Source organism: Odontomachus brunneus, unplaced genomic scaffold (genome assembly GCF_010583005.1).
Source record: "Odontomachus brunneus isolate Ranch 3 - 2012 unplaced genomic scaffold, Obru_v1 Obru_scaffold_004, whole genome shotgun sequence".
NCBI classification, from domain to species: Eukaryota; Metazoa; Arthropoda; class Insecta; order Hymenoptera; family Formicidae; genus Odontomachus; species Odontomachus brunneus.
This window is the reverse complement of record NW_022639454.1, coordinates 2059613-2073342: the sequence shown is the minus strand read 5'-3', so window position 1 is coordinate 2073342 and position 13730 is coordinate 2059613. Positions and strand designations below refer to the sequence as shown.

Here is a 13730-nt window from a genome sequence, read left to right as displayed (position 1 = left end):
AATATAATTCTCCTCCATCATTGTATTCAATTTATCTGCATTGTTAATTGATATTCATTATTTGGTTAATGGACTTAGCTCCGAAACCATAGAAAAATAACAACAACAACGCTGAGGGTTTAAGGTGCCTTTACATGGGAGCGTCGAGCGTTAAAGCGGTAGCCAATCAACGTGCCACTTTCCGCAAGAACTACAAGTATACTTCTGGAACCTGATACGTTGATTGGCTAACGCTCGACGCTAGAACGCTCCCATGTATTGGCAACTTTAGGGATTGGAAATTTACTCAATGAAAATTGCGGAATGCTCGTGATTGGTTCCGCTCCGCTATTCCGCTGCATGGGTTTGCACCCTAACTGTTGAGTTTTTCAAAGTTGGTAGAAATGGGCATTAGAGACCCTTTTCGTACGACCTCTTTATCACTGTATGTTCCATGCCGCAAGGATCTACCATTATAGATTCCTTGTCGAGACCTGTCGGGACGCTATTTTCCGAGACGGAAATAGTGTACAGTGTTATTTTCCTACTGAGCAAGACATCATTTTTCTAAACTGAGTCATCGTGGATTAATGACAAATATGAGCGATAGATCGAGCAACGGTGATTACAAGTATCAGAGAGATGAGGACGAAAATAAGTCTAGACTGCCGTTGGACAAGGAGCAAGACAGCAAGGAGCATCAGATAGACAAAGCTGGTGAGCTCGTGCGCGAGCTGCTTCAGGAGAAGATCGAGATCAACCAGAAATGGCCCAACGCGACCCGGCTACTCGACCAAGGTGGGTAAACGTGTTTCCCTCGTCAAGTTTTTCCGTGTAGTGTTTGTGTAATAATGTAGTTTCGTGAAATGAACGCTCCGAGTCCGGCAGGCACGCCGTCGATTTCCAGCGAATCGTCGTTTTGCCGGATGCCGACGAGCCGAGGTTTCTCTACTTGTAATAGAAGACTTTGCTAACAGTGAGGACATGTGTGCTTAATTACGGCCTAAAAAGAACAATTGGTGCATGGTTTACTACATGTTTAGTGATCTTGTATATTTTATAGAGATCCAGAAGATACAAGCTATCGGTAAGCCGCTGAGAGAATCGAAATACGTAGATATTTATCGCGAGAAACCAGTTCGCATCTCTGTCAAGGTTCTGGTACCTGTTCGTGAACATCCCAAGGTAAGGCACTTATTTATATAATCAGGAAGTGATGTGTTATTTGTAACAAGTTTTAATATACAGGATAAGTCGTCCAATATGAGATTTTAAAATATTTTGTTCTTTTTTTACATTAGAAAAAATCTATAAAGAATAAATTGTGTGATAGGAAAATGATAAATATTATAGTCAACCAATCTTTCCAACCATACAATTTTTTAGTTATACATTTTCTTCTAACAAAAATAAAAAATGAACAACAGATATTTTAAAATCTAACATTAGGTGATTCACCTTGCATATATCTTATATATTTAATTCTTTTTATTTTAATTAATATATTTTAATCTTATATTTAATATTATATGTATATATAAATCACTTAAAAAGTTTAAGTAAATAATTTTTCTAACTCTGTTATTTATTCAGTATAGTAATTTATATAATTATCAAGGAAATTTGAAATCCTTTAGTTGCGCAATTTGTTTGTTTAGTTCAATTTTGTTGGGAAATTGCTGGGTCCAAAAGGTAATTCTATGAAACGTTTGCAAGAAGAAACTATGTGCAAGATGGCAGTACTAGGTAGAGGGTCAATGAGAGACAGACAAAAGGTAGATAACAAGTGTATTTTATTCTTTGCTGGTGATTGTTTTACATATAAAACGAATATTTTGTCTACTTTTACTTTAGGAAGAGGAATGTCGTATTTCCTTGGATCCCAAGTACGCACATCTCACTGACGACTTGCATGTGGAGATCACTGCACTGGCACCACCAGCTGAAGCCTACGCCCGCATCGCTTTCGCACTTGCTGAGGTGCGAAAATACTTGATTCCGGACAACAATGATAATATACGTCAGGAGCAAATGCGAGAGATGGAGATGACCATGTCCGACGAGCCAGGCACAGAAGAACGAAGACCGTCTATAAGGGGACCTTCGACTCCTGCTACTAGCGGCATATTAAGACCTACTACCAGGCCGACGTTACCTAGGACGTCTAGAGGTTGGTTGCATGTTTCTGATAAAGACATGATGCAAAGTATGAACATACGAAGAGAACATTGCGAGACTTAGCAAATATAAGAACAACTCAGAAATAAATACGCAATTTAGATTTATTTTTCTTGAGACATTTGTCAATAATGATTTTTTAGCTATTCTTCCTCCGCCACCTACAAATCGTGGACCGCTTTCTCGAGGGCCACCTGTGCCACCTAAGACGAAAGTATTTTCCATTTTAGATCGCGCGAGAGCTGCAATGGACCAGAGTTACGGGTGAGCTTACACATTCTTTAGAAATGCCACACCATATATCTGTTGATATCAATCAAATGATGAATATTTTTCATCCTTGCAGCTATGAAGCTGCAACTCCCCCGCCGAGCAATCGCGTTGGATCGCATCATGATTATGATTACCATGGAAGTTCGACCAGCACTACTCGATATGGAGATCGACATTATTCATCGAGCTCTGGGTATGTATCAAATATAATATTTATATGTATATACATGTGAGAGAGAGAGAAAGAGAGAAGAAAGAAGAAAAGAAAGAGAGTAAGGTAACTTATAATTTAACTTTTCACTACTAATTGCCATTCATATTTTACAGAAATAATTTTTTGTATATTTTTCATTTAGTTTTCTTTTTTACATTTTTTAATTTCACTTTTTACATTTGCGATAGTATTTTTGTTATATTATGTAGTTACTATCGCTAAACGATGGACATTTCTATTTCTTTTCAACAGAGACGACATATATCTTTCTTCCAGATACACGACTTATGAATACGATGATGAATCCGGGCCGCACTCTTCGCATGATTATTACGAATCTTCAGATTATCCAGGTAAGTCTACTACGTTTTTGTCGTATTTGAAAACGACTAACATAAATTAATAAATTAAAATTCGCGTAAAAGTATTTTTTAAAATTTCATTTTAATAACTTGACTCATAAATTTCGCACATATCTAAACGGACAATTGTGTGATATTAATATTTCTCTCAAATATACTTCAAAGTGAACTCTTTAGGGAATCTTATGAAAGAATTTCTTGTCTTCATAACTACCGACAACTAAAATCATCCCAATCACTAGATAGATATCGTTTTAGTAAAAAATACATAATATTTATAAATATAAAACAAAACAAAAATGTTAAATGTGTCGTGCATTCAAATGCATTGAAAACTAAAATTATTTAACTTGTAATTAAATATTCGGCCCATCGTTTTTACCGGTGGTTGGTCAAAAATTTTTAGCCATTAAAAATCACATAAAACACATAGAGACTGATCAAACTGTTGTAAAATCTAATAACACGTAAGAGGGAAATATGCTCTAACAGCGGCGGGGATTGCCGAGCGACGCTTATACATGCAATTGAGCTCTGTGTCTTCCCTAAAACGAAAGTGACATTTTTTGAGAATGTGATGCCACATTCTCTTATCGCCCGACCTCCCGGCGTTCTCGTGATTTCGATCTATAAACATTATTTCTTAAGTGAAAACATAAAAAACGACGAGCTGCACGTAGACACTAGCACGTAGGTTATTAACGATCGTGGTATTGGTGTCCGCAATCAAAATAATCCAAACACATCAATCCATGCAATTCGCAGAGGAGTCATCGAGCCGCGCATGGAAATCATACAAGACTACAACGACGTCAGGCACAGCCTCGCGCTACCGCACCGCCCCGTATACTCGACCTTCCAAGTAAACGTCTATATAAAAATAATTTTTTTAAATCTATCTTGATATCAATCATCCATATGTTTCTCTAAATGTTTCTTCTTTTCCTGACATTATTATTTCATAGTGCTAATCCGTTGGCGAATAATCCTCCTAATGCACGGCGGCCTATGATGCCTACGATGCAGAAACCGATAAATGAAAGAAATCGTCCGTAAACTGTCGAAGAAGTACAGGGTTTAACACGATTTAAATGGTAACGACGTGCAAATACTACCACTATCTCGACGATTTAGAACAAGTATAATATATAAAAATCGAATTTAGTAGAAATTTTCCTTCCTGATGATCAAAAATTTATTTTGAACGTCTGTCTTCCGTTCAATATCTGTTCTTTGCGAGGATCACTCATGTTCTCGCTGTCCGTATCTTTCTCTCTTCGGTTGCAAAAATAGTTTGATTTTATTTCTGTTTGATATTTTATTCTCTCCATTTTTTCTCTTTTATTTCTTTCCCTTTTTTTTATTATAATCTGATAATTTTTAGATGAAATTTTCAGATTTCTCGCGGACACTGGATAAAGGATTCCGTAAATAGAAAGTAATTCGTCATAATTAAAATAATAATAACAAAGTTCATTATAACAGATCTTTGATAATTAATACGATACGTGAGTGGATAAAACACAATTAAAATAAGCAGCAAATTGCTGTATTGTTCCGTAATTTTCGCTGTAGTTACTAAAGGAATTGATAAAAGTTGGAAAATACGACAAGACGATGGGAGAAGTACTGTAGACAGAGACAACATTGATAAATGGATAATTTGATTTTTTTATTAAATTTTGTCGTATATCTTATTCAGCTCGATCAAATATTCGAAGAAATGAAATACACTTCTAAGATGATTCTCTCTACGATCTTGGATTTGTGTAATTTGTATGTATTGTGCATTTGTATGATTTATGCATAGGTAAGAAACATTGTTTAGAATTGAGTTCGCAATTGCATTGCTAGAGCCTACAATGCTTCTTCCATTTCATTGATTGTTTTTTTAAATTAATAATTACTTTTTAATAATTATTACATAAATCGTAAAACGATATCTACTCACGATATCCAATATCTCAGTATACTGTATTATCAGTTACTGTGTAATAGTAGTAATAATAACTGGTAATAATAGTAATTACTAGGCGCGGCTAACCACGCATAAAAGTTTGTTTCGTTGAAAATCTTTTTAATCGATTTGGACTCCCGCCCCATTAGCGGTATCAATAGTCAAATTACTAAGTTACAATAATTAATTTTCTACGAAAGCATTAACCTCATCTCCGAAATCCTCTTCCTGAAAATTTCTGACTACAAAAGGATTAAACTGTTGAAAAGGAGTAAAGGATCAAGAGGATCGATGGGATAAAATATGTAAAATGTTGGCATAAGCGATTAATGTCGGGTAAATGTGAAATAACAGCTATGAGATTGCATTATATTCGTATTTGATTACGTTTAATATTCGTATTTGATTATGTTTAATAATCACATATATAGGTTACATATATTTCCAAAATCATAGAATAATAAAAGTGTATCTAATTTCTTTGAACATTTTGATCGAGCTAAATAAGATACGCAATAAAATTTTATGAAATCTCCGATCAAATTACCCACTTATCTATGTTTGTAAAGAAGCGTATAGCTTTCAAAAAGAAACTCTTCTGCGTTGAAACATTTAATAAAATACTATTACATCATATAAATGAAATAAAACTAAATAAGTAAAATGACTTATATGCAATGCAAATTAAGTTTATAAATTGATTATAAATTAATGGTATAAGTTTATGACAGTCACTTAATACAGTGCTATATTGTTTGTTTATACATATAATATACGTATTCCCATCCGTAAAATGCATAATATATAGATTTACGCGTAAAGAATAAATATCAATCGTGCTGTGTAGAGTACTTTTGGATTCATGACAAATCAGTGCTTTAACTGATAATTCCGAATACGTAAACAAAAACACATTGTATGTGATTTCTAAACGAGTCTATCGTTAAAATAATAATACGTTCATTCTGTACACGTTTGTAACTATCATAAATTGAAATAAATATGACGTAATAACAGAAAGAATTTTGTGTTGAAAAATATACTGAAATAAAACTTCCCAACCACCAAATGTGCTAAGTTTCTTCAACGATTCTAAACAAAAACAAAATAGCTTTCCGTTTCACGACTAAACCTTGCGGGAATCGCAATTTTACCATTCATTGTTAAAGATTTTTCTTTGTCATTCCTCTTCGCGTTATATTTCATAGTCTCAAGAACCATTTAAACTATGTAGAACATTTCATATAATTACAATAAATTAAACTGTTAGTGCAAGTGATAAAAACAACCAGTAAGTAAGTTTCACGTGTTAAACTGTAAGCAATCTTATTATAGCGAGTATGTGTGCGGAAGAGAGAAAGAAATATTCGACGTGGAGCAGAGAGTTCATTCTAATTTTATAAGTTATCCAATTATTCAATTGCGAACACGGATCACTATTCACATATTTTTCTAATATTGATATTCATGCATCTTAGGTGGATACAAGATCGAGAAGATCGCGTGGGAATCGTGCTGTTTGTGATATGAAATATATTTGATACTTCTGATCGACGGATTTTCAAGTGCCGTGCGCTGACGTGAGTATACTTACATTTATTTGAAATTATTCGTTATAAATCTCTAAAAACAGACGTAGGATTAAAATGGTGTAACGATTTTCTTTCTTCATCATTTTTATTTATTTATTTCTGAAAAATGGAAGCATGATATGCATCTGTTTTTAACAGATATTTTTATGAAATATATTGAGTCGTTCAAAAAAAAAAAAAACAATCTGTTCGATTTAGGGTGAAGTTTGATTTTATTGCGTTCAATCGATCAGTTCAATAAATATTCGTATACATCACATAAAGACCATCATATAAAAGATGGTCACTGCTAAAGAAGACAATAAAAACTAAATCGAACTTTTTGTTTGACGACCAATGTTAGTAATGTTAGGCATTATCACCAATGTTGATTTAAAAGGAAGAAATAAAGAAACAATATTTCTCAGAAAATATTATGATATCCCCGCAAACATCTCACAATCTTCCTTAAGACACTATCATGATTTTCCCGAAAATATCATTATGATTTTCCATGAAAATAATTGTCATTAGTTATTTATCTCAATTATCTGAAATCATCTGATAAAATTATATAATTCAAAATGTCCGCGTCATGCATCCTCTGTCCTGTGGCTTGCTTCAAGCAGCCGACGAAATACTTTGCGCAAAGCGTGATGTAACGTTCGGTTACGCAAAAAGACACGCGAGAGTACCATAACAATGGGCAAAAAGTACGAGCTCATCCTCTCCTATCGATCGTCAATAAACGCGGCTCGTATGTCGAAACGTCCGGGACCTTCGCGGCGGTCAAACGTACTTCGCGCGCCGCGCACTTTGTCGGATGTTCAGTACGCTTCCGGCCGCCGCGCGACGCGCACATCGCGGCACGCACATCCGTCCGCCATTTGCGATTTATCTCGACTAGTTCAAACGTGCCTCTTCGCTCCTTGCAATATTCAATAAGACTTTCAATAAGATATCGCGTCACTTAACACGTATACTTTTGATCGAATCGTATATCCGCGAGTGTCAGTGCCAGTGTCAATGTCAACGGAGCAGCCAGGATTCTGAGCCGGGAAACCAAGAGGCAGGACGACGGGACGCGGGCAGGGATACTTCGTACATTTTCAAGGTGTTTGAAATCATTTATTACATATTAAGTTTCCATCTTTAATTGACGTTTAACGAATTTACTGAGAACAAAAAAATACCCGAGTCGAAATTTAGGCCGACTTTTATAGTCCGTCACCATTTGACGATTAATTGTAACTTCAGTTTTTTATTTGTTAATCAATATATACGTATATATCTGTACTTACCATATTATTTCAATATAAAAAAGATGTTGATATAAGTAGCCGAATAACGGTCGATGGATACGTACCTGGAATTATGTTTCGAATCAAAGATTTATTGAATAATTGAACATTTACAACTATGAATGCCGGCCTTAAAGTCTAATATGAATATCACTAGTGTTGATTTTTACGTCTAATAATGCTCTTTGAACCACGAATGCAGTCTTATTTGCATCAACTGGTGCTTTCTTTTTATTTCTATTTAGCTTGTTATAGTACAAAATCCAAATTTGAATTTGCATTGATAAACATTATTAGACATATATAACTGTTATTTTTGCCCTTACAGCTTCTTGATCAGCTCTTGTAAGAGCTACTAGTTGAGGCCATCAACGCCAAAAGAAAAAAGAGAAATTTTGAGAATAAGATTTAGTTGTTCCTTTTACTCACCCATTAATCCTTATTTGATTATTTAATATTTACTGATCTCATGTACTATATCTGCAGCTGAATAAATTACATAATTAAAAAATTGATTAAAACGCAGATAGATTATTACATTAAAATAAAATATTGATTTAATTAAATGTTAAGTAATATATATTCTGAAGTAAATTTTCACGAGTCTTTTATAAACTTGGAGATATGAAGAAAATAACTGCAAGTAACCATTAGTAGTAGTTAAGGTGAGTCTGTAGCTTATGTGAGATTCTCTATTGATCCTTCAAGTTCGATGAAATTTGCAGGATTAATGTGGAATTAAAATTTCGACTTGGGTAATAACAATTTTATAATACGTTTGCTACAACGCTTCATTTGGGAAATCTTCCCTACAGATCATATTATATTTTTTCTTTTCTTTTTTATATAATTATGCAAGAGTCAGACTTTGTATGAGATATTTAGAGAAAAATTATTATTACAATGAAATTTGTGTAGCTCTGGTAGCAAACGTGATAATTTTAATATTGTCTGGATTATTCGACTGTAGTTGTGCAAGAGTGATTCAATCTACATGAAGTAGATTTTGAGAAAAATTAAAATTATATATATATATATATATAAATATATGCACACACACACATACACACATACATATATATATATTTTATATATATATATATATATATATATATATATATATATATATATATATAAAATTTAAGAAATACAAATAGCACTGAGGTTTTTGGCAATCATTCAAGAAGTCAAGCATAGTCAATTTCCTTCTCTTTTCATTGTTTATTGACAAAGTTTAACAAAAAATAGATAAAAAAGAAGCAACTAATAAAAGTACAACTAATAGAAAAGAAAAAACTATTTTTAATTCATTTCAAATGCTTATCGGACTTGGATCTTTTTTTATTTTATATAGAAAGACATGCATGGACTATCCATTGGTAAAAAAAGTAAAGACAAAAGTAAAAAATCATTATTTTGTTTTGATTAGATCATTCTTGCATAACTATAGCCATATAAGGACAGATTTACGGATTATATATAAGGAGAACATTCGTCTCCTTAAATACTGTTTAAGGCTCCTGGCCTCTCGCTTCTGACGCCATTAAAAAAAGATAGACAATGTGAGGGGCCAAGAGCCTTAAGCGAGCTCTCAAAATTTATCAGTGGCAGACAAAAATTTATCGTTGACCACGTCGATTTACGGAACACCGCGCGCGTGTCCGTGAGTGACGTCTGAGACATATCTTTCTTTCGCTTCTTCGTTTAATCTCTTCCAAGCAAATTCGCGAATCCGTTGGTGTGAAAATCCCGGTCCTCTTTCTGAAAATCATTATTCCTCACACGCTTGAATTTTTACGTTCGCATGTGCTTTCGTATACGACAGGTGTAGTTACTTTTCATCACGAGGAATTGCTTAGAAACAATATTCTTATTTATTTATCACACACCAATATACAAAAATGAACTGTATAATCAATATCAGAATATAATATACTACGAAAAATTCAAATATATTTAATAAAGGTATATCTGTGAGTATCTTACAAGATTAGAATGATGCTTCAACTTGAAACAAAAATCATCTACAACATTCTTTGCAGTTGGCACAGAAATTCTGGTAGAAAAACGTATTTCTACGGCCGTCCTAAGGATTATAAATAAGTATTAATTTACGGGAGTCCTTAGCTTCTAACAAATCGCCTAAGTAGTCGTGAGTGAAAATAAGATGTCGAGCTTTCCCATTTTTTTTCTTCTTTTTCCTAATTTTTCCCTAACTAATCCCTCTGCGTATATGACCTGGGAGCCGGAAGTTGCTTCGTTTCACTATTTTCGTTTACTTTAGAGCGCGGTCGAAGCACCGCGTTACGGAATGTCCACACAATATATCTTGTATCTGTTGAAACGCATGCTAAAAAATTTCGGTCATACTTTCTTCATTCGTAATAATTAATTAAATAATCATCGCGTCCTGTCTTTTGCATATTCTTCTCTCGTGTATGCGTCGTTTTATTCATCAACGATTTCACAATATCAAATTAGTGACGTTTCCTGTAACGTGCGTTGAGAATGCGTTTCGGTACGGCTGCGATCGTTAGCAGAGCGATCTTTATTCACATTCATTCACGAGTCATTACCTCCCGGTATTGCCTCCGCGATATTCTGACGCAGTTCCTGTCGCGCGACGCGAAGCTGTTACGAAAGCGTAAAGCCGCACGCATAATAAAGATCACGTTACCGATCCTCTCTCGTACATACGTCTCCTAGATTTATGTACTATATTATTAACGAAGTTACTTGCGTGTTACTGTGGCGCGAAGTGTGGCGTACGAACATAAAATTATACGCGATACAGATGCAAATGCAGTATCAGAGACGCCAGATTCTCGGGAAGGGGCGGAGGCAGGGGATGAGGATTTCGCGTGGGTGGATGCGTTTTAACATTTACAAAATCGTTTTCGCGTACAGCCGTGGACGCAGAGGTGACTCCATCACCGCGTGGCGAGGCAACGACGCCTCGATCGCCTCGGTGCTCAAAGACGCGCGCTCATAGAAGCCTCGCGTGCACGAGAGGTTCCTCCTCGTACTCGCGAGGATCCGTTGCCGTATCGCCGAGAGAGAAAGAGAGAGAGAAAGGGGAAAGTAAAAGATAAAGAGAAAGAGTGCTACGCACAACACGTGAGAATGTGAATGTAAGATCCTCGCGAGGAGAGAAAGGGTGGCGGGCGGGCTCGCATGCGTACAGATATACGGTTAGACTCGTAGATGGGTTACGAGACTCTCGGCTTTAAGGCTCACGCTGAATCCTTCCTGAAGAGTCACCTCTGTCCGCGGTAACACCATAAGACGTGAATGTTCGTGACTGCGACATCGATCGTTGGATACCACACGACGACGAACCGGTTTCTCTCGCACTCTCTCCACGACCACCATCTCTAATACTCCGCCTCTATGAAAAAACATGGAATGTATAGTACCTTTTATCGGTTTACATCTTAATAATGTACGATTATATCACAAGAAAGATTCAAATATTCTGTACATAATCCGCGACGACTCGAGGCGCCCGGGTCAGGTTGCCCCTTCTTTCTTTCTTTCTTTCTTTCTTTCTTTCTTTCTCTTCATCTTCTTCTTCTCTCTCTGTTTCTCTCTGGCTGTCCCATTTTATCCTTTCTCTTGCTATCTCCCTCTTTTCTTCCTCCGTTCTGTGCTCTGTTCTTTTTAAATCTTACATTTACATACGCCTAAGATTTAATTACAAAGTTAGATATGTCTCAGGTTCACCTGGTATTGTACTTCATACAATTTCTCGTGACTGGCGAGTCAGTCCGAGATACACGCAGCTGACGAGCACACGTGTGTGCGTCGCACTCGAGAAACGAAACGTGTCGCGCGCGTCACGTGCGTGTTCGACGAAATGAATACTTCGTTCTTTCACGCTCTATCTCGGCCGCTTGTCGCTTACGTTAGTAGCTCGATATCGATATTGGCACATCTTTTTAATGGCAAGTTTCGCATTGGCACGCATTTTAATGACCTCAGGAATGGTCTCGTACACGGTCCCTCGAAAGAGAGTCTAAATCGCTGACAATAAGTCGATAATGTTGAATAACGAGCGAACACAGTTCAATCTTAATCGCGATTGCTTCTGAATCGAGAAAATGGTAGTCATAAAGATCGTGAAATCAAGAAAAACACGCATTGCACAACGAAATCGTTAGTTTTCCCTGCGGACGCGTTTGGAATGTTGTCGAAGGGACTTTGATCTCGACCATTCCTCGGGTTTTCACGTCGTTCTATTGCGGTCAATCACACGCACGACGCTCCATTGTGATTGATACCAGCTGAGATGACCGATACGTCGGTTACCGAGGAGTAAGTTGCACTTTGACGCTGTTTCGTCTGTACGTAAAAAGGATCGCTGGTCCAGGTAAGTTTTCTAAGAGAGAGAGAAAAGGAACAATTTCTAATACTACAAGCAAACTGTAGAAACTCGACAACTCGAAATATCAAATTGAAAGGAGGATGATAAATTCTTTTCTTGACCAGTTTTTTTTTATCTTTTCGTGATTCCTCCTTGTCGATTGAACAAATGTCCTTTTCTCGCTCGTGCTTTTAACCAATCTATGAGCTTTACTTGTATCGCAGATTGCTGCTCATCAATCGCTACGACATACGTAAAACTATCGGATTCGCGAGAACGGTTGCAGGGAAATTGCTCGAATTAACATTAATAGTAACAATTGCACTAAGTTCCTTGCGTTCGACGACTCTATCGTAATTATCCTCGCGAAATTACCTTCATACAACTCTTTCGCCTCTCCTTCTTTTTACAAGTCGCGCTTTTCGCGCGCGAAATTTTCGACAGAAACGAAGATCAACGGTACGAGGGAATCGGATGAAGTTCCACGCTATATTCTTTACATACTCGTAGCGTCTTTTCCACCCCTCTTCCTGTTCATCGTATATGTGTGTGTGTGTGTGTATACACGCGTATTTATTAGTTTCTTTACTTATTGTAGCCGCGCTTGTATACCAGCACGACTTTTCACCCCGTACAAAAGATAACGATACTTCAGTCGCGACTATTAACTACACGACTATAAAATAAGATGACGGGCTTGCAAAAGATAATCGTCAACATTTACAACGCGTAGAGATTGCGAAATAAAAAAAAAGAGACAGAAGAACCGTATATACCGGAAAAGGCGACCAGCGAAAAAGAGTCGAGTCCCTCATCCCTATGTTCCCGACAGGCTCCGTAAACGAGCGAGAATTTTCGTCGTCCCGTTCCCTAACCGCCGACTAATATCCCTGATTGCACGTTACATCGCACATACGCATACCCTGCGTGTCGAATTGCCTAACAGAGAAGCCTTCACGACCAGCCAACCTCGGGCGTACGGCGCCGTTGCACGCGGTGCGACGTGTCGCGAGTACCTTGCCGCACATGCGACGCGCGTTCGTCTACGACACGTGTACGCGGTTCTTCCAGTGGTCCACTGCGAGAGAGCTTTCCGCGACGGACTTGACGCGCGGCCAGGCTCATTCGTACGGCCAGGAATGCCTGATAGATGTGACCACGTTCGAGGTAGGCGGGTCTTCCGGGCGTCACTTCTTCATGTCGTTCATCAACGTGCCGTCCTTGCTTTTGTTCGTGTCGAGATTCGACTGTTGACTGCTTGTCACGCCGCTACCGTTCCCCGGGTACATCTTTTCCAGATGATTCAAAGATTCGCTTAGGAACTTCTGCAATGAGATTGCAAACAGGACTCGTGAACGTAAGAGCAGAAATGAACCAAGTTCTTATGATCGTTTTCCGGCTCGGCTTGAAATCATGAGACGTGAATAAGTGTGAGAGAAAAATATGTGAGTCATTTTCTGGACGCGTATTGCATATATATATATATATATATATATATATATATATATATATATATATTTTTTTTTTTTTTT

At 36.8% G+C, this 13730-nt stretch overlaps 2 protein-coding genes and 1 long non-coding RNA gene across 8 annotated transcripts in view; 2 read left to right on the top strand and 1 right to left on the bottom strand.

Annotated features, from left to right (window-relative positions):
- Nucleotides 1-204: 204 nt before the first annotated feature.
- LOC116845117 (KH domain-containing, RNA-binding, signal transduction-associated protein 3-like) lies at nucleotides 205-6945 on the top strand. Of its 3 annotated transcripts, XM_032817470.1 has the most exons (10): nucleotides 211-777; nucleotides 1043-1164; nucleotides 1638-1754; nucleotides 1834-2149; nucleotides 2301-2421; nucleotides 2504-2623; nucleotides 2921-2997; nucleotides 3772-3868; nucleotides 3972-4100; nucleotides 4404-5986. In XM_032817470.1, the coding sequence occupies exons 1-9, from the start codon at nucleotides 570-572 to the stop codon at nucleotides 4060-4062; spliced, it is 1269 nt and encodes a 422-aa protein (XP_032673361.1). In that variant the 5' UTR covers nucleotides 211-569; the 3' UTR covers nucleotides 4063-4100; nucleotides 4404-5986. The 3 variants fall into 3 exon arrangements, with proteins under 3 accessions (XP_032673370.1, XP_032673361.1, XP_032673350.1); XM_032817459.1 differs by having other exon boundaries at nucleotides 570-777; nucleotides 3972-5986; XM_032817479.1 differs by lacking the exons at nucleotides 3772-3868; nucleotides 3972-4100; nucleotides 4404-5986 and adding an exon at nucleotides 6442-6945 and having other exon boundaries at nucleotides 205-777.
- A 323-nt stretch (nucleotides 6946-7268) lies between these two features.
- The window catches only part of LOC116845181, a 90928-nt gene continuing 84466 nt past the window's right edge, over nucleotides 7269-13730 (top strand). The window contains exon 1 of the long non-coding RNA XR_004378204.1: nucleotides 7269-7648. This is a non-coding gene — a long non-coding RNA (uncharacterized LOC116845181). The remainder of the gene's footprint in view (nucleotides 7649-13730) is intronic.
- The window catches only part of LOC116845066 (transcription factor AP-2-epsilon), a 188424-nt gene continuing 183824 nt past the window's right edge, over nucleotides 9131-13730 (bottom strand). For all 4 annotated transcript variants that reach the window (XM_032817367.1, XM_032817341.1, XM_032817351.1 and 1 more), the window contains one exon: nucleotides 9131-13523. In XM_032817367.1, coding sequence (XP_032673258.1) covers nucleotides 13386-13523 — 138 coding nt within the window. In that variant the 3' untranslated portion in view covers nucleotides 9131-13385. The remainder of the gene's footprint in view (nucleotides 13524-13730) is intronic.

Bases quoted from the DNA above. Each gene is read 5' to 3' on its own strand.
- LOC116845117 (XM_032817470.1), top strand. From the start codon at position 570: ATGACAAATATGAGCGATAGATCGAGCAACGGTGATTACAAGTATCAG. The intron at 2,422-2,503 runs GTGAGCTTACAC...TCATCCTTGCAG, and splicing joins GCAATGGACCAGAGTTACGG to CTATGAAGCTGCAACTCCCC. The intron at 3,869-3,971 runs GTAAACGTCTAT...ATTATTTCATAG, and splicing joins CCGTATACTCGACCTTCCAA to TGCTAATCCGTTGGCGAATA.